This window comes from Prionailurus bengalensis, chromosome C2 (assembly GCF_016509475.1).
Source record: "Prionailurus bengalensis isolate Pbe53 chromosome C2, Fcat_Pben_1.1_paternal_pri, whole genome shotgun sequence".
NCBI classification, from domain to species: Eukaryota; Metazoa; Chordata; class Mammalia; order Carnivora; family Felidae; genus Prionailurus; species Prionailurus bengalensis.
This window is the reverse complement of record NC_057350.1, coordinates 81107216-81128141: the sequence shown is the minus strand read 5'-3', so window position 1 is coordinate 81128141 and position 20926 is coordinate 81107216. Positions and strand designations below refer to the sequence as shown.

The 20926-nt window shown below is 46.3% G+C and overlaps 1 protein-coding gene across 5 annotated transcripts in view; it reads left to right on the top strand.

Annotated features, from left to right (window-relative positions):
- The window catches only part of ST6GAL1 (ST6 beta-galactoside alpha-2,6-sialyltransferase 1), a 120530-nt gene that overhangs the window by 93138 nt on the left and 6466 nt on the right, over window positions 1-20926 (top strand). For all 5 annotated transcript variants that reach the window (XM_043594633.1, XM_043594634.1, XM_043594632.1 and 2 more), the window contains 2 exons: window positions 6720-6817; window positions 20598-20696. In XM_043594633.1, the coding sequence (XP_043450568.1) occupies window positions 6720-6817; window positions 20598-20696 (197 nt within the window). The remainder of the gene's footprint in view (window positions 1-6719; window positions 6818-20597; window positions 20697-20926) is intronic.

Genomic DNA, 20926 nt, shown 5'->3' with positions numbered 1-20926 from the left:
TTCTTGAGATCGAGCCCCGCATCGGGGTCGGTGCTGACAGTGCTGAGCCTGCCTGGAATTCTCTCTGTCTCCCTCTCAGCCTTCCTGCTCTCTCTCTCTCAAGATAAAAAAAAATAAACTTACCAAAAAGTTTGTAAAGAATGAATGAATCCCTTAAAACATTTGTTAGGCTAAATGCCCAGAGGAGATGCCCTATTAAAAAGCAGAACATTTGAAGTCCAATGTGCAATTTTTGTTACGTCTCAAGATCAAAGTTTTTCCAGGGAAATACACACTTGAAACTATAACTCTCGTCTATAGAAAAAGGTTATTCTAACGTTTATGCACATCACTCCAAACTTGTATGGAGTGCATAAAAATACAGGCGGTTCCAGTTCATAGAAGTATCGGGCTCTCCCTGAAACCACAACGCAATTCCATCACCCGGCAGACAGTGATGATTTCACGTGAAAAAGAGCATCAGCTAGCACCTGGGACATTCTAAACATGACCACTACAGAGCAAAAATCAGGAAGGAAGAAAGGATGAAGGAAAGGATCCATTCTGGATGAACAAAAAAACCTCCACACTGAGTTTTTAGAAAACACAGCCCCAAAGAAACCAGAAAGGCAAAAGCAGAAGTGGGGGTGGGGCCAGTCACCTTGGCAGCTTTTATTAGGAAGTACTGACTATTTGGGGAAGCACAAAATGTGATCTCACCACTTCTTTCTGCTGCAGAGAATCCCATTTGGGTCTACTTTTCTTCCTTTGAGAGACTTTCAGACCATTTTTCCTGGCAGTTATGTGCAGGGAATAAAAAAAGGAGACATATGACCTCACCTGCTCCAGGACCTTCCAGAGCCTGACAGAAGGGGAAGGCTTCCTGTGCTTTGCTTTCTTTAGCCTGATTCATTTCACAAGGATGGAAAACACATTCTCTCCAAGTAAGGGAACTAAGGAGCCTAAAGCAACTGCATTTCTTTGTGTTGCACACATGTTTATAAATATGGACAGGCTTTCCATCTTTATTAACTGTGAAGGATTTCTTAAAAAAGCAAATTGAGGGGCGCCTGGGTGGCGCAGTCGGTTAAGCGTCCGACTTCAGCCAGGTCACGATCTCGCGGTCTGTGAGTTCGAGCCCCGCGTCGGGCTCTGGGCTGATGGCTCAGAGCCTGGAGCCTGTTTCTGATTCTGTGTCTCCCTCTCTCTCTGCCCCTCCCTCGTTCATGCTCTGTCTCTCTCTGTCCCAAAAATAAATAAAAACGTTGGAAAAAAAAATTAAAAAAAAAAAAAAAAAAAAAAAAAAAGCAAATTGATAGATTCTGACTTTTAACCTTGTGGGGTCACAGAGACCTCTAAGAATAATTGGCTGGAAGCTGTGGACTTTCTCTCTGGAAAAACGCGTAGACTGATTTAATACACACACACACACACACACACACACACACACACACACACACACTTTATACACACCTAACCCACAGGTATTTTGCACACGATTTTAGGGATTCATGAATCCCATGAAGTTGGTCCACAGTCCCCAGGTTAAGAATTCCTACTCCACTAATGGTTTTCAAACAGAAAGGCTGAAAATTATTCAGGTAGGTGAGGCCAAAAGAGACAATTAGTCCTCATGTAATCAGTAAAATTACAGAATCTCAGGACCTGAAGATACAGTAGGAATCAGTGCTTCTATTATTTTTAAATCTCCATTATAGTGTTGTGCTTATTGGTAGTGACAGGATTCTTCTAACAAGGTCTTCTGCAGAATAGCAATATTTAAAACAGAGACAGCGGGGTGCCTGGATAGCTCAGTCGGTTGAGTGTCCAACTCTCAGGTTCCAGGGTCGTGGGATTGAGCCTCACATCGGGCTCCATGCTCAACATGGAACCTGCTTGAGATTCTGTCTCTCTGCCCCTCTCCCGCTCACTCACTCTCTCTCTCTCAAATAAAACATAAAATAAAAATTTTGATGTGATGAATCCCTTATCAGCTTAAAAAAAAAACCCTTCATATTCTCACTTACTTGCTCTCCCATAGGAGAAGGGCATTCTAGTTGAGAACTTCCGGGGGAGAAGTGCCAGGATTGTCTGAGCGGTGATCGTGGTGGTGGGTCTGATTTGAGAAGAGGCAGAAACTGGTGTCTAACTAGAAATGACCTCGAGTGATCAGCAGGAGCCAGAGTTTCTAGCCTGGGAGCGGGCTGTCTCCTATCACAGGGGAGCCTGCTTCTAGAGGAAGACAGGTGGTGTCTTGGAAATGCTGAGTCTGATGTGTTTGTCAATTCCCTGGGTAGATACCTATGCGATTTGGTATTTGATTCCGGGGAAGGGTCGGGGTGGGAGATCAGATTGAGGAGTCCTTTGTGCTGAGGTGATAGTTTAGTCCAGGAGAGGGCTGAGGAGAAAACCTAGAGAAAGTATACATTCAAGAGATGGAGAGGGGTGCCTGGGTGGCTCAGTCGGTTGAGCGTCCGACTTCAGCTCAGGTCATGATCTCGTGGTTTGTGAGTTCGAGCCCTGCGTCGGGCTCTGTGCTGACAGCTCAGAGCCTGGAGCCTGTTTCAGATTCTGTGTCTCCCTCTCTCTCTGCCCGTCCCCTTCTCACACTCTGTCTCTCTCACTCTCAAAAATAAATAAACATTAAGAGGTGGAGAAAGAACAGGGAAGGCGGAGACATTCAGAAGGCCAGTGAGAAGGAACAGGGAGAACTGGGTGTGTGTCATATGCAAGGCAAGGGGAGTGGAGTTTGGGCAGATTCTGGGCAGATGGAGTTCTTGTGCAGAGTGAGGACTGAGAAGACATCCCTGGATCGTGTAGCTCAGAAGGTATGATTGTTTGTATCAGGGATCGGCAGACATTTCCCATGAAGGGCTGGACAGCAAATATTTTTGGTTTTGAGGCCATAGAGTGTCTCTCACAGCTACTCAACTCTGCGGTTGTAGTGGAAAAGCAAACTAGACAGTAGTAAATGAATGAACCTCATTATGTTCCAATAAAACTTTATTTGCAAAACAGAGACTGGGCCAGTTTTGGCCTTCAGGCCATAATTTCCTCGCCCTGATGTGTATTATATCTAGTTTTCCTGACCAGAACCAGAATTCAGCCTTCCAAGTATGCTTACATGATTTATTAAGCTCATTTGAAAATACACAAAGAGGTTGGTCTAAACTATGATAAAATTTCTTTCATTATTATTTCCAGCTATTTAGAGTTACTATACCTGGAGGCAGTAGATTTTGGTGTATTGATGAATTTACTAATGAGCTGATTCTGTTGAATATTCTTGGCATGCAGTTATATCCTGAGCATATGGTGGTGCATTTATTTCTTCATTTTCTAATTTGTGTCCCTCTCTTTCTCTCATTCTAAGTTAAACAGAAGTGGTGGCCCCTGTTTTCTGCAGCCTTCCCCTTGCAGGGCTCATTTGCTGGGCTCCCAGTAGCTGTGGCTTTTTCCTGGCGACTTCCTGGAGGCCTATTTGATTTCAGAACTTCTTCGCCTTCACTAGCAAAGCACTGTTTTGGCAAACGAGGATGCTGTCCTCTTTCTTTATGGGCCCAATTTAGTGGCCTGTTTTAAAGTTTTCTTCTTTGATTGGTTTTTTTTTTTCTTCCTTAGAATAAAATCCAGACTTCATACCTGTGGCCTCCACAGCCTGTGTGGCCGGGTTTCTGCCAGCTTCTTTAACGCATCTTTTCTTTCTCTCACCTCACTCGTCTCCAGACAAGTCCTTACTCTCCTTAGGGTCCCCACAGTGCTGCACCCTCTGGCTGAAATATACTTCCCTAAACCCTTCTTGTGCCTGGCCTCCCTTTGGATGGCAGCAGCATGTCCCAAGTCATCACACCATACAAAGGAGATCCCTTCAGGGCCCCTGTTACACAGCTCACTTTATCTGTGCCATAGTATTAATCACAGCCTGTAATTATCTTGAGTAGAGGTTGCTGGGCTCATTTATTGGTTTCCTCCTTGCAGTAGATTACAAGATCTAAGGTCTAAGGGCAAGGACCTTATTATCTTTCTTGCTCACGGCCATTGTCTCTAGCACCTAGAACTGTGCCCGACAGAAGTAGGTGCTTAGCCAGTATTTGTTGAATGAACAAAAACATGTTGTTTCCTGATGGTCAATACCAAGGACGTATCCCTAAGCCTCTGGTGCTGGGTGTTCTCCATTTAGCCCTCCAGACCCACTCTCTTCCTTTTCCTGTCTGACTCTGTGCCCTGGGAATTTACATTTGGGACCGTGTCAGCTGGGCTTCCTTCTCCTCTGGCTTTTATTTGGGACTGGACAATACAAGTGCTGCTGTAAAACTGAGAAGGGAGAGAGTGAAGTCGGAGTGCCTGTCCCCCCCACCCCCTGCCCCCAGCTCTTTCCGTGCAGAATAACCACAGACTGCTTCTCTCCCCGACTAAAAGTTCAGCTCCTTTCAAGCAGCCCTCTCTGTCTCTGAGCCCTGCTCTCTCTCTTTACCCTCAGGCCGAGAAATCAGAGGCAAGGAGGAGAGAGAGGTTGAGGAATCGATTCCCTTCTCACTGCCTAGACATTAGCAGTAGCTGTATTCCCCTAACAGCCACCAGTCCCGACAGGTGGCCTTCTTCAGTTCAGGGCCTCTGCTCTGCTTGCCACGTCAGGTGCAAGGGTAGGAATGGCTCCCACTGTGGTCATCCCTGGGGTTTCGCCCATTCCTTGTTGATTTCTTTAATTTCTACCTGCCGGGTGCCTGGGTGGCTCAGTCAGTTAAGCATCTGACTCTTGGTTTTGGCTCCGGTCGTGATCTCACGGGTTGGTGAGTTCGAGCCCCCTGTCGGACTCTGTGCAGACAGCGCGGAGCCTGCTCGGAATTCTGTCTCCCTCTCTTTCTCTGCTCCTCCCCCACTCGTGCTGTCTCTGTCTCTCTCAAAAATAAATAACGAAACTTAAAAAAAAAAAAAAGTAAATTCTACCTACAACTTTGGAAATAGTCCTTTTATTCAATTCTCAGTTACTCCATCTGAGTTTGTCATTTTTTTGGTACTGGGGTGCTCAGATTAGTCGTTTGCTCGCCTGTGAAATGGGGGAGCTGACTAAGTCAAGTTCCTGATGCATCTACGTTTCTGGTGTGATTACCGCCGGTCACTTTTGAAGCCAGTGACCAGTTCTGCCAAATGTGTTGCAATCTGAGTTGTGTAAAGATACGCCTTCTGCCCTATTTGCAGTTCAGTATGACTGCCCTGTAAGCTGATAAAGTGAGGACTATGGACATGTCATGTAACTTCCAAGCCCATTTTGATAAAATTTGTCCTAGGATTAAGATCAGGTTGTTTTTGTGGCTGAGATGTCTAGACTCCTGAGGCTTAAGACCTAGATTAGAATTGAAATAAAGAGGGAGGATTTCATCCCTTAACTCTATGGGTATTCTTTTTTCGGATCGTCTTGTATTGTCCCGACCCCCTCCACCTTTCGATGCCACCTCTGTGGATGACGAACCACCCCAAATAAATTTCCCACAAGGAGGGAAATACAACAGCAGAGAATTGGGCTGACCTCCAAACCCTGTGCAGATTTTACGGGTGAACCCCAAACTTGCTTGATCAAGTAAAATGGGATGAGCTCATAGGAGGTTGGCTCAGGGTTGGGATAGATCTTAAACGTTGTTAGTTCTCTCCTCCATGAGATTGGTCAATGCCACGTAGAGAAACTTCTCCAGGTCTTCCAAGCTCTGCTGAAACAGCTACAAGGACGGGGAACTAGAGACAGGGAGTGAATGGATTTTTAAAAACATGTCCTGTTTGATCTTGCCTGGATTTAAGACATTGCTTCTGACAAAGAGGCTTTTTTTTTTCATTTATTTTAGTATTTTTAAAGTTTATTTGTTTATTTTGAGAGAGAGAGACAGCAAATGCATGTGCGAGCATGGGGGAGGGGCAGAGAGAGGGAGAGAGAGAATCCCAAACAGGTTCTGTGCTGTTCGCACAGAGCCCGATGACACAGAGCTCGATCTCAGACACGAGGCTCGATCTCATGAACCGTGAGATCATGACCTGAGTCGAAACTAAGAGTTGGATGCTCAACCGACTGAGCCACCCAGGTACCCCAAAGAGGTTTTCTTTTTAAATAGGAAATGTGGGGTTCCGTTTAGATCTACGACCTGCTGTTCTGTCTCTGCCACCACCCAGGTTTGTGACCCTTCTTTGGGCCTCAGGTTCCTAATGGAACACTTAGGGAGGTGTCTTGGGTGCCATAATAAATGCTTCCAATTCCCTGAGCACTGTAAGCTTTTCAGAGTGCTATGGGGACTTTGCACTCGTGGGTTACCCTGAGTTACGGTAGAGTCTTTGTTTTTCTGACAGGGATTGAGAAGTATGACCTACTGGTAATACCAAAAGATTATTTGGTTTGCTCCTTTGGTAGCTGGAACAGTGATTGCACTTTCGGTAGCACACTGGCCCCGTTCACTTTTCTGTTGCGCCCAGGCACACTGGAACCATTGAGTGGATTTCAGGGATGCCGCAATATGAGCCTCCTTAGCTTTCTCTGTGGCCGGGCGGACAGGTGGTCCTCTCCGTCTGCAAACTGCACCTGATTGCCCCATACGCATGTGACCCTTTCCCCCTGTGTGCCCTGATGGGATAAAGGTTGGAAAGTGTTATTCTCTCACCCCTCCCCTTCCTCCTGCCCTGTCTCCCTCCAGACCGTTCTCTGTTTCTTCATGTTGCTGGTGCTCATCACCTCTTTTCTGTTTCCTTGTGGTTTATAGATGATCATGACGCAGTCCTGAGATTTAATGGGGCGCCCACAGCCAATTTCCAACAAGATGTGGGCACGAAAACCACTATTCGCCTGATGAATTCTCAGGTAAAATTTCTTCTGTGCAGCTCTGGAGTGAGGGAAGGACCACAGGATGGGCTCCAACGTAGAACCATCTGCTAGGAGCACATCCAAGATGCCAAATGAATTAAGTCCCATGACCTTCCTGAGTCCTGGATTCCTCACTGGAGAAGGAGAAGACAGTGATCCCAAGACCCAACCTGGTGATGTGTTCGTGAAAAGCTCCCGGGGCATTAGTTTGTATTAACGGAGGTGTCCAGTGCCCGGAGAAAACAGAGTTATGCAGTCCCCATAGCTGCCAGGTTATATCCGGAGTTTTGCATGAGGGACAACGTAGCAGAGAATATCAGACAGTGAGGGCTGCTGTGAAAAGTAAGTGAAGCAAGAATGTGGACATGTTTCATAAGCTGTAAAATAGTCTACAAATATTGAAAGACACCATCACCACATGATTATGTGTTATATGGCATTAGAATTCATGTATTACCTCATGAATTCCCCTAGATAATTGGCTTCCTGAAGTATTTCCAGGTAGCATATGCTGATTTCTCAAAACGAATAGAAACTGGAGACATACTCTTGCCACAGAGTTCTGTTAATAGATTTTAATTAGTGGTTTCAAAAAACCCCCAAAAACTGGAAGACATGAGTATCAAAACTAGCATGAGACGTCTGGACACCCATTCACCTCACTCATGACCGTCAGTGTTTTCTGTTCTCTGAGTAAACACACAGACTCTGGCTGTTTTACGTCAGGGTTTAGACTCTGTCCGTTGCCTGGGACTCCGTGGGCATGGAGTGCATTCTGGGGTGATCATCATGCCCTTTCTGCGGTGTTGCAAGAGGCCTGCATTTCTCCACTCCTCTGCCAGGGCTCCACTTCTGTTTTTCTCAGACAGTGATCTCTTCACTGCCTGCCCTTGAGGAACTCCCCAGCTGGGCAGAAGCTGCCTCCTACACGGCCCACTTTCCATTTGAGGCCCACACTCCTAGGAGCCTTTTTATGAGGGAACTAGGATTGACGAACTGAACTTCTTTGCAAGTGGGTGCCATCTTGTTTTCCATTCTTACTCAAATCCCTTGATGATGATGTCACTTTCTGTCACTGTTCTATCCTCAGTAGCCTCTAAGTGCTTTCAGTTCCTATTTATTATTTAACCTTATACTTTGGGTTTGAGTCTACTTTTGTTATAAACTATAAGAGGGCAGATTAAAAAAAAATAGAATGGTCGGCAAGGGGCTTTCTGAAGCACGTGGCATCAGAGCTAGACTTTGAAAGATGGGCAGGATTTGGAGAAATAGTGATAGGGAGGCATTCTAAAAAGTGGTATTGGCAGGACAGAGATGCCGATAGGAAATGAAGGAGACAGACAGATCTGGCTATCGTGGGGGTGGGGTATGGATTTGTGTTGCCCTGTAGAGGGAGATGAGGCTAGAACTTCCTGGCTGCTTGGACCCTCCCAAATCTAGGAAATCGGGCAGAGGAGTTGGGACGAGATTTTCCTTCTTTCTCCTTTTCCTTCTTGTAACCCAGTCCAAGAAATCCTGGAGCTGGAGGGCACCTCAGGAAGTGCTAAGGCTTAACCTGTTCTTCTATGTAAGATGGTTCCTGAATATCCAGGAGAGATGTTTATTCTGCTTCCTTCTCTCCCTCCCATCGTCCCCTTTCACAACTGTGGGCAGTACTGAGTGGAAGGTAGGAGGCGGTATGTAGAGCCGCCTAGGGTTGAAACCCGCTCTGCTTCTTAGTGGCTAAATGATCATGTGGAAGTTACTTAAGCCTCCTCCGTCTGTTCCTCTGTGGAGAGGGGAGGATAATAGTACCTTCCTCACAGCACAAGGTCGTTATGGGGAATAAGCCAGAAGACCATGCCGAGCGCCTCGTACCCGGCACATACATCGATGGATGATGGCCACTCTTACGTTTACGTGGGCAGACACTGAGATGGGCTTGGGGGATACAGTGGGCCCTTTCATGTGCTGCCTACAGATACAATCGTCATGCAGGGACATAGAAAGTTGCTACAGAGAACTGCAGAGGACAGGATCAAAGTGCTACCAGGGCTCACACAGGGAAATTTTCCCTGATCAGGGATATCAGGAGTTGCGAGGAGGTGACACAGCTATGTAGGTGTAGAGGATGAGAAGGGCTGGGGCCTCTCACGAAGAGGCAACAGCCTGGGTAAGGCCATGTGTGGAAGGGGGCAGGGGAAGGCGAGGGCCCGGGGAGGGAGTAATGCGCATGGGGGTGTGGTGAGCGCTGAGGCTGAAGGTAAGGGTGCTCCGAGCCAAGGCGCTGTGGTCAGGAGTATCCTCGGCGGCGTGACCAGACTTGCACTTGGCAAACGTCACCGGCATCCATCCGAGCAGAGGCCCTGCAGCGCGTGGAGAGAGGCACAGTTAGGAGGCACAGTTCACCACAGTTAATGAAATGCCGGTAGTTGCCTCAGAGTAGAAATGAGGGGGAGGGTGGGAAGAGAACAGGTCCAAGAGCTATTTGGCATCTGTGGTCCACAGGTGTTAGTGAGGGGTGAAGGGAGAGGGGCAGCAGGTGGTACCCGGCTTGTGTGGCTGGCTGGCCGGCCGGAAGTCACAGGGATTGTAAGTAACTTGAAGACGTTTTGGGTTGTGAGCCCTCTGGCTAGGGTCAGAGAGGAGGGTAGGATAGAAACCGTGGCTCTGGATAGGGTTGATCGGAGCTGCCTGGTAGATACCTGTGAAGAGATGTCAAGCAGGCAGCTGTACAGAGGGGGCTGGAGTTCAGTGGAGGGCTCTGGGCCGGACGTGGGAATTTGCGAGTCATCTTTATCTGTGAGGCGATGAAACAGCGGGGCCGGATGAGAGCATGAAGGGACAGGGTGTAGGCAGAAGTTCTACGCAGGGCTTTGGGTAACAAAAATAGAAAGAGGAGGTAATCAGCACTGTCTCTGCTGAGGCCAACAGAGGTAAAGATTGAAAAGCACTCTTCTCTCGTTGGCAAAAGCGAGGCCACCCAGCACCTTCAACAGCAGCTGTCGGGGAGAGTGGTGAAGCCAGAAACCACACTGGCGCATAGGGTCAAGGGTGAGTGGGAAAGGCAAATGTGGATAGTTCTTTCAAGAAGGCTGGCTCTGAAGGGCAGAAGCGAAGTAGGACGATAGCTGTAGAGGGTCGAAGGCTCCAGGACCAGTTTCTGTTCTTCTCATTCTTTAGATTGGAGAGAATGGAGTACATTTAAAAGACAGTGGGAAGAGAGTCACAAGAGGGCACATGCTACGTGGTTACGCTTACATGAGGTTCCTAGAGGAGTCAAATTCATAGAGAGAAAGTAGAACGGTGGTTTCTGGATCCTGGGGCGGGGAGGAGGAATTATTGTTTAATGGGTGTAGAGTTTCAGTTTGGGAAGATGAGGAAGTTGTGTAGATGGAGGGTGGCGATGGTTGTGTAACACCATGAATTGACTTCATGTCACTGTGCTGTACGCTTAAAAATGGTTAAAATGGATCATTTTATGTTGTATTTTACCACAATAAAAAATGTTTTTAAGTCAGTGAGGAGAAACCAGTTAATAGAGGGAGGAAGTGAATATAGTAAAAAGAGGCGATAGTAAGTAAATCATGGGGAGGAGGGAGTTGATCCAAAGCCCAGTTGAGGATCAAGCCCCATAGGACGGAGTCAGAAGGGAAGAAGCCTAGGAAAAGTGTAGCTGGAGGTGGTTTATAGTGGAAGGACGAAAGGGCTTCTTTTTTCTCTGCAAAGGAGGATGTAGAGAAAAGGAGGCTTTTTGTAGGGAGGCTGAGGGGAAGAGGGATTTCCGTAGAGGAGGTTTAAGCAAAGAAAGCAAAGAGGAGAGCAGAGGAAGGGGCCAGCTAGAGGAACAGAGCAGGATTTCCAGGCCATGCTGGCCACTTTGGGGCTGGAGAGTATGACCTCGGAGAGAATAGGTATGATCTCCAGACTGGTAGGCGGCAGCGATCGAGAAGAGAGAGCACGGAGGAGCCCTGCAAAGTCTCTTGGATCTGGGAGGCTGCCCCCTTCTTAGGCATCTCTTCCAGATGATTAGTGAAGAGGTAAACCCCATCCTGTAAATATTTTAATTTAAGGCTATGGTAGGTTTGCCTACGAAGTTCTTCCAGGCTGGGGAGAGAAAGCCTACATCACGTGCATGGCCAGAATGTGTGCTGATTGGATTTCAACTGGGACATTCTCTGATCACATACGGGGGCTTATCCTGAGACCATAGCCTGTGCCACTTGTTCAATACTTGTTTCAGGCCCAGGTTGGTATGAGCACCATTTCAGTGAGGCCATTTCAGTGGGGGACACAAGGCTCAAAGAGTCTCAGTGAGTTGCTCAGGGGAGAGCAGAAAGGAAACGTTAGAGGTGGGATTTGGATCAAGGTTCATTTGCCAATTTTCTGGAAAAGTTTGTGTAGAACTAGTATTCTTCTTTTTCTTTTTCTTTTTCTTTTTTTTTTTTTTTTTTGAATTTTGGTAGGTTTTGCCAATAAAGCCATCTGGACCTATAATTTACCATGTGGGAAGTTTTTTTTTAGCTACAAATTCAATTTCTTTAATAGACTTAGGGCTAATCGTGTTACTTGTTCCTTCTTGACTGAGCTTTGGTAGTTTGTGTCTTTCAAGGCATTTGTTCATTTCTTCTGAGTTATTGAATTTATTGGCCTAAAGTTGTTCATAATATTCCCTCATTATCCTTTTAATGTCTACAGAATCCAGTGTGATGTCTGATGTGATAGGACATCCTTTGTATTGGAATTCACAGGGCGTAAAAGGACTTTGGAGATCAACTAGCCACGAATTCATGCCACAAATTCTCATTGATTACCTGCTCTGTGCCAGCCTCTGTGAAGGGAGCTGGAATTCAGCAGCCCGCAACAGCAGTAAAACAGAGACAGACGTGTTCCCTGTGCTTGTGGAGCCCATGATCTTGTGGGGTCGTTTCATTTTCCAGACAGGATGACCGAGGCCCAGGAAGAAAAGGTGGTCCGCACAACCCACATAGGGTAACGGCAGACCCGTGCAGGATGAAGGCCTCGTCACAGCTGGGTCAGGCTCTTCCCTGGCTCCCTGCTGGTACCTTCCCAGTCCACGCCTATCTCTACCATCATCCTGGTTATCCATCTCATTTATTGCCTGGCTCTCCCACCATGGCGTATGGGCTCCAAGAGGAGGCGTGTTTGTCTGTTTGGTTCACTCTTAAACCCAAATGCCTGGACCAGTGCCCATTATGTAGTCGGTGTGCAATAAATATTTGTTGAGTATAGTCCAGAGAACCTTCTGCTCCTTCAGCAGACTGCCTCCAAACTTCTCCAAATTCTTTAAAAAAATTTTTTGAGCTTTGTATTTGCAAATACTTGAAACTTTCAGCAAAGTTGCAATAATATGACCAAAACCAAGATTGCCTGTATAGCCTTTATCCAGACCCTATTACTTTTTCATTTTACCCCATTGCTGTCTCATCTGCTCTTTTCATTCTTCAGAATAGGTTTTCATTTGAGAGTAAGTTGTATATATTGTAGACATTAATTCCTAAGGACAGAAAGTTTATGCCCCTCCCCCCCCCCCACTGTATCAACTCATTTGTTGAAGCTCTAACCTTCAATGTGATTGTATTTGGGATGGGGTCTTTCAGAGATAAATATATTTGGATGAGGTCTTGAGTGTGGGTCCCCGTGATATATCTCCCATGTGAGGAAGGTGGCTGTCTACAAGCCAGGATGGGCAGCTCTACCAGGAACCAAATCTGCTGGCGCCTTGACCTTGGACTTCCCAGCCTCTAGAACCATGAGAAGTAAATGCCTGTCACTTAAGCCATCCAGTCTATGGTATTGTGTCATAGCAGCCTGAGCTAAGATTTGTTGGTACTGAGAAGTGGGGTGCAGCTATAAGAAAAACCTAACAGTGTGTAGTGGCTTTAGAACTGGGCAATTGACAGAAGCTGGAGGAGATTTGGAGGGCATGCTAGAACTAAAGATGCTAAGGGACATTCTGGTGAGGACTCGGAAAGAGGAGAGCCAGGGTGCCTGGGTGGCTCAGTTGGTTGAGCATCTGATTTTGGCTCAGGTTGTGATCTCATGGTTCCTGAGTTTGAGACTCACATCAGGCTCACTGCTGTCAGTGAAGAGCCTGCTTCAGATCCTCTGTCTCCTTCGCTCTCTGCCCCTCCCCTGCTTGTGCACATGTTCTCTCTCTCTCTCTCTCTCTGTCTCTCTCTCTCAAAAATAAACATTAAAAGTTAGAAAAAGATGGGAGCTGGAGAGATAGCTTCTATCTTTCTAGAGAATATGGAAATAGTCATGAACAGAATGCTGGCAGGTATATGGATGATAAAGGCCATTCTGTGAGATCTCAGGTGGAAATGAGGAACATGTTATTGAACAGTGGAGAAAAAGTGATCCTTATTATAAAGTGGCAGAGATTTTGACTGAGTACTAATGTTTTGTGGAAGGTAGAACTTTTGAGCAAAGAAATTGGATATTTATCTAAGGTAATTTCTAAGCAAAATGTTGAAGGAGTAGCTTGGTTTCTCCTGACTGCTTTCAGTGAGATAGGAGTAGAGAAAAATGAATTTAAAAAGGAATTGTTTAGCAAAAAGGAAACAGAGCTTAAAGATTTGGAAAATTCTTGGCTTATCTATACTGCAAAAAAAATGAGAAAGCTTGTTCTGAAGAGGAAACTAAGGGGTGACCCAAGACCATATGATAAAGAGATCAACAAGGGTGTGAACCACAGACCTAATCAGCCACCTCAGCAGAAACACCGCCAGCTTTAGCTGAAGGAAACGGATACAGGACGAAGTGGAGGAAGGCTCCTGGGCTTCTTAGATACTACAGGACCAGACCACAGAGCTCTTTGGCTGCAAACTGTCATTGTGCCTTGCAGCAGGAAAAGTATGATCCCAGATGTGATTCAGAAATCATCAGGGCTGCGTCCTTGGTTTCAAAGGTGGGAGGGGGGCATTGCTGTGGTTTTATTAGGCCAGATGGCAGCTACTCAGAGCCTTGGGGGTATGACTGCTGACTGGCCCCAGTGGGTCCATGAGGCATGACATTGAACCAAAGTGGATTTTTTAAAATGTTTATTTAATTATTTTTGAGAGAGAGAGCAGGGAGGGGCAGAGAGAGAGGGGGAGACAGAATACCAAGCAGGCTCTGCACTGTGAGCACAGAGCCCAATGCAAGACTCAAACCCATGAACTGTGAGATCATGACCTGAGCTGAAACCAAGATTCAGACACTTAACCCACTGAACCACCCAGGCCCAGCCCCAAGAAGATTCTTCTCAAACCTCTGCATCTAGTGGGATTTACTTTGCTAGGTTTTGGCCTTCCTTGGGACCTGTTACCTCTTTCTTCCTTCCTTCGGATTTCCCCCTTTGGGAATGGGAATGTCCATCCTATGCTGTCCCACCATTGTATTTTGGAAGGACATAACTTTTCTGGTTTCATGGGTTCACAGCTGGAAGAGTTTTGCTTCAGGATGAACTACCTCACCCTTATGTGATTTAGATATTTACATGAGACGTAGGACTTTAGACTTTAGAGTTGATGTTGGCATGAGTTGAGGCATCCGGGATGTTGGGTGGAATTAATGTATTTTGCATGTTGGAAGGATGTGATTTTGGAGGATCCAGGGACAGAATGTTATGAACTGAATGTGTCTCTCCTGAATTCATATGTTGAAGCCCTGACTTCCAGTGCAATGGTGTTTGGCAGTGGGGCTTTTGGGAGATGACTGGATGTAGATGAAGTCTTGAGGGTAGGGGATCTATGATGGGATTAGTGTCCTGATAAGAACAAAGAGAGGGAGGGAGAGAGAGAGAGAGAGACCAGAGCTCACTTTCATTCCACCAGGTGAGGACACGGAGAAAAGCAGCCATTTGCAAACCACAATGTGGGTTCTCACTGCGAAACCAAATGTGCTGGTACCTCAATCTTGGGCTACCCAGCCTCCAGAACTGTGAGAAATAAATGTCTGCTGTTCAAGGCATCCAGTTTCTGGTATTTTGTTATAGTAGCCTGAGCAGACTAAGTTAATACACACTTCAGTCTATATTTCCTAAGAATGAGAATATTGTCTTACTCAACCAAAGTACAGTTATGAACTTCATACATTTACACTGATAACATACTTTAATCTGTCTGCATTCCAGACAGATCTGTTTCCTAATTGACCTAATAATTTAGTCTTTTATGGCATTTTTTTTTTTTTTTAGTACAAGAGCCAGTCCAGGATCGGGATACACATACACATAACATTTATTCTTTTTCCTTTATGGTCTGTGGATGAACACTTGAATATTGTGCCACTGTCCCGCTCCTCATCAAAATTTCCTCCTATATTTCGCATTCATGGCTCACTTTTGCCTGAACCAGTCTTTACTGTGATGGTTGCAAAATGGTACTTTCTAACTATAGCTCTCCCTGCCCCGCATCACTGGGTTGGCACTCAGAATTCTGCTGTAAGTGTAACCCTCACTTCTCCTCCTCCCATTTATTTCCTCCCTCCCGCCTCTCCTTTCTTTCTCTATGTTTTATTGGTAAGAACTCATGGATTCCTTATTTTTTTTTTCAATGGTTTCATTGAAATGGTTTTTAATGGTTTTTCAACGGAACACCAGTGTTCCAAATTACTTTGGCATTCACATGGTTTCAGATTTGGCCAGTGGGAGTTCCTTCAAGCTAGCTCTTGTTTCCCCATGACATACATGCTCTTATCATTTTTCTTATCACTCTGTATCTTCTGGCATAACAAGATATTCCAGTTCATTCTAGACTTATCTGTTGCATTTTAAATGTTTGATCGTTATTCGTTTTATCCTGAATATATGCATACACAGTGTCATGGATTAGAGACAGCTTTCTTATTTAAATACTTCATAGTACCTAATGAATGCATTGATCCATCTTTGCCCAAGCTCCTACTTCTGGGGCAGCGCAGCGAGAGCCAGATCAATTTTCTTGCGTGACTAGCCAGATACCCCATAGGCAAAGGACAAAAAATAAATGATCCCCTCATACCCCACTTATAAAAGGCAGGAAGTGGTTGTCATCTACCCTTCCAGAAAGGGGCTTTTTTTTTTTCTTAGAGACAGAGCAAGCAGGGAAGAGGGACAGAGGGAGAGAGAGAGACTCTTACGCAGGCTCCATGCCCAATGCGGAGCCCGACTTGAAGCTCAATCTCATGGCCCTGAGATCATGACCTGAGCTGAAATCAAGATTTGGCCACTTAACTGCCTGAGCCACCCAGGCGCCCCATACTTATGGTTCTTTTGATGACTTCCTGGGATGCCTGGTAGAATTCAGGCCCCTCTGACTTGGTGGCTTTCCATTTGAGGTGCCCTGGGCACCTCCTGTCCAGGTCCAGTTTACCATGGTCAAGACTTCATTTCTCATATCTACTCAAGACGCTGACCACCCTTTGTTTGTCTCCCTATAGCACTAACCCCCTTTGTGACTCTGGCAAATTCGCAAATCAGCTAGAACACACTCTTTCTTCTGTTATCCCTTATTATTTCGAATGAAGGTTGTCTAGTGCAGTGGGAAAAGATCAGACAGGCCTTGATTTGCATCCAAGCTCCATCCATTCCTGGCTGTGTGGTCTTGGGCTAGTTATGGAACCTTAGAGCTTCCTTTTCATACTCTGTTTGGGGCTGGGAAATACCGTGAGGGATACGTGAGAAGACATTGACTTTAATTGCTGTGTGAGTTTAACAAAACGACTAAGTCTAGACTGTATAGTTAAGATATCAGTATCTACACACACACACACACACACACACACACACACACACACACACACAGAGTATATTAGTTTCCTAGGCCCGCATAACAAAGTACCAGGTAACAAGCCATCAGGTAGGGTGGCTTAAACTACAGAGATTTGTTTTTTCACAATTCTGGAGGCCGGAGCTACAAGATCAAGGTGCCATCAAGGTTGGTTTCTGATGAAGGCTCTCTTCCTGGTCTGTGAATGGCCACCATCTCTCTATGTCTTCATGTGGTCTTTCCCCTATGCGCATGTGGAGAGAAAGAGATCTTTGGCATCTTTTCCTTTTCTTGTAAGAATATCAATCTTCTCAGATTAGGGATCTATCCTTGTGACCTCATTTAACCTTAATTACTGCCCTGAAGGCCCTATCTCCAATATAGTCCAGTTGGGGGTCAGGGTTTCAACATACAAAGTTCAGTCCATAACTGAGGGAAGAAAGATTTGGGAAGAATAAAAACCATTCAGGTAAGATCTGCAGAATGCAATGATTGGGGTTATTTTTTTATTCTTCCATATATAGATATATGTGTATATTCTTGTCTTTTCTAACTTTCCGCAGTGACCATTTCTTACTCTGTGACTGGAGAGAGTATTTTAAATAGGTTTCCATCTCCCTGGTGTAACCTTTTCCTGGCAGGTGTTCCTTGGGGCTCCGTTGCTATGGCAGTGACTTATTTTCCTCATCATGAGGCTCCTGGGATCCCTTGAACTCAGGTCAGACTCTGCACAAGGTTAAGTACAGGAGCATTTGGAAAGACTTTGATTCTCTCCCGTGTGCCCTCTGCTGCAGCTGAAAACAAGACAGACTGAGATGCTGTCCAGGCATGGCTGGTCATGCAGGGCCTTACAGGGTGATAATGTCCTAAAAATAAGCTACCTTAGCCTGGAGAGGGGCAGCTGCCCTCCTAAGACCACAGAGTGGGTTAGACATGAAGCATTGCCCCACTTGCCCAAGCAGTTTTGAGGCTCTCTTGTCTTTGAGGACATCTTTAAATCTCACATCAGAATTAATGTGGTAAGTACAGAGCCCGGTCCATGTAAGGTTGAGGAGTGCTTTGCTAGTTTCTTCCCTCTCCCCGCACGGGTCCTGGCTTTGTTCACTTTCTGTTCCTCCTCTGGATAAACTGGCACTTATTGTCCTGCTTTGTCATTTGCCTCATCAAGTGGCTTGGGTGAATAGCCATTTCCCCACCATATGTGGTGAGAACTGAGGGTGGCCCGGCCCCTGTTGGTGTGCTCACTTATTTAAGGGCCTCGTGGTTTATGAATATAGCCTTGTGGGGGGGAAAACAGACACTCGGGGAGGAGCCAGCCTCTAGACTCTGGTTCTGGCTCTGTCCCAAGCTCACTTGGTAGCCTTGGACAAGTCTCTTTTCTCTACGGAACTCAGTTTACCCCTCTGAAAATGACAGATTTGGATCTCGTCCCTCAAGGATCTTCCCGCTGTGACTTGCTACAACTCACACAAGAAGCAACATTCCCATTGACATGTCTATGTCCCTCATCAAATGCTTTCTTTGACATCTCCTCCCAAGACCCATGGGTGACCCACCCCTGCCCTCTTTGTGGGAGGCAGTGTAGTATGTAGGTCAGAAGTATGGGCTCTGGAGCCAGACAAAAGGGCTCTAGTTCAGACCCCTTGCTTACTAGCAAGATGGCTTGGGTGAGTTTCTTAGCATCTCTGTGTCTATTTCCTTATTTATAAGATGAGCATATTAATAATTACCTCCTGGGGTTCTTGCGAAGATGAACTGAGATACTGTATGAAAAGTACCTGGCTTGTAGTAAACATCATTAAAGGGCATCTGCTGCAATCGTCGTTGTTCTCCTTTATCGTAAAGGAGAAGACTTTTGAGCAGCTCGCTTGGGATTTCTGAGGACAGTGAAGCCACAGGTGGTGGCAAAGTCTTAGGGTGCCAGAACTTGGCTCCACCTGCATCCTGCTTCGTATACTAAGAAGATTACTGGAGAGGGGCTGGAGACATCTTAAAAATTCCAGGTCTCTCTAATCCTCCTGAGTACCCATACATCACCTGGTGTCAGTACTCTGCATAGAAAGAAGCATGGCTCAGGAAAAGACTTATGCTCTCAATATACCTGCTGCTTTGAGGTGGAGAAGGATGGGAATAGGGAGTGAAGCAGTAGAATTCTGAAGACAAGTATAAAACAGCAGGAGGTTGGCCGCTGCTCTCTGGGCCTTCCTGCCACCAGCTTGTTGGGACACCTGCTCTGCCTTTGGACCACAGCACTGAATATCTGTGCCGGGACTTAACAATGTTCCTCACAGACCGAGGACCGCCCTTAAAGTCAGAAGATGTGGGTTCGGTTCCTAGTTCCTGTGGTCCTCAGCTGTGGAACTCAAGGCCAGTTGTCTCATCCTTGAACTTCACATCCCTGCCTCGCCCCCAGTGGCACATGCCCATTGCTTTTCTTTCCATGTTACCATTTTAGGAAATGACCCGAGGTCTGGAAGTCACCCTTAGCCCCCTTTCCTTCACTTTCAACACCCAACAAGTCTGCAGGTCTACAGCTGACAGTTGTAACTCTTTGTCATCATTCCTTCTCCATCATTTCTTAGGCCTCAGCAGCAGCTTCCGCCTGGTCTCCTTTCTCTGAAACTCTAGAGACTCCAGAACACTAGTCTGTTGAGATCCTTCTCACTTAAAAGACTTCACGGGTCCCATAATCTACTGAAGAAACCCTAAGCTCCCTGGCATGACCCCTGCTTACGTTTTTCTGGTACCTTCCAGCTCTCCCTTTGTATCCTAGCTGCACTGGACAACCTGCAATTCCCAGACAAGCTCCTCATTGTACCAAGTAGAACTAAGTTTGTCTCTAAGTGCCAGGAACACTCTTCCCACCCCTCAACACTAGGTTAACAAGATAAAAATGTATTTCTGTCTCATGTAAAAGAACTCCAAGGGTAGACATTTCAGGGCTGCTATGGTGTTCCAGTGTGTCAGGAACCCAGGCCCCTGCTACCTTGTGTATTTGCCCTTCAGTCCTGTGGCTTCAACTCCACAGTCCAAGATGACTGCTGAAGCTCCAGCCATCACATCTACTTTGAGCCAGGAGGAAAGAGGAATGAACAAGGAAAGGCATGACTTTGCCTCTAAGGACACTTCCTGCAAGTCACACTTGCTCCCACACCCTCGGCCAGAATTTTATCATGTGGCCATGCTTAGCTGTAAGAGAAGCTGGGACATTTTTATTTCAGGTAGTCTTTATTTTAGATAGCCATGTATTGAGGCAAGCAGAAATGTTTGTTTCCAAGGAAGAAAGAAGGGATGAATATTGGGTGATGCCCAGCAGTCTCTTTCACATAATCTCACATTTGGGGATTTGCACACATTGCTTTTTCTGTCTGGGACACCTTCCCTCTCCCTACACCCCCCTTCCCTGGCTTGGCCTGCTATTATTTGTCCCTTAATACTCACTCACCTCATGGCCATACTCACCCTGGCCCCCTGTGACTGTCTGGGGACTCCTTGACACCCAGTGCAACTCCATAATCCCCACCACTAATATTTCTTGTCTCAAAGATGTGCTGAGGAAGTGGGGTTATATTCTTCAGGCTTCCAGGGCCTTCCTACCTTTGGGGGAGGTTTGGGGGCGACGAGATGGCTGAATGACCTCCGAGGCCAATGACAAGTTGGTGTTCCCTGGGTTGTACACAGACCACCCACCTTCCCACAGTCGCTCTTGAGACACTGCAGTGACACTGATTAGGTCGCCCCTTCGTGATGGTGAGTGGTCGAGGTGGGGAGGGATTATTGTGATTCTGGCTTTTATTGTCAAACAATTCTTGATTTGATTTCCGCCATTTGTTGTCTCAGTTTCCACCTGGGCAACATGTGCCTTTTAGGGTGAGTGTTGACAGCTGATCTCATATGTCATTGAAATTTAAGTGCTGCACCGAAACTTAGAAGCCTCATGGGCCCTGGGGCCTCAGGTGGTACTTGTGACCTGTCAGTTACTACCACAAGCAGAATGTTTACATGTCGACATCCAGGTGACAGTTTGCTGCTTCTTCTTGCAGTTGGTCACCACTGAAGGGCGCTTCCTCAAAGACAGTTTGTACAACGAGGGAATCCTAATTGTGTGGGACCCATCTGTTTACCATTCAGATATCCCAAAGGTAAGTGGGTATCCATGGGACGTAGGGATGAGTCTTCTATTTGCCTGTAGATGTCCCTGAGTTCCTGGGTTTGAGAGTCATGGCTGACCTGGGCCATCCCTGAGGACTGGCTCTTTCAGTTTGAGGACAACACACTTCATCCGGAATAGCAGCGCGGAAGTATTCCCGTCCTATACCAGTGCCCTCCGCGCCCTGCCCCATGGTGCCGTGTTTTCATCTCTTAATTATGG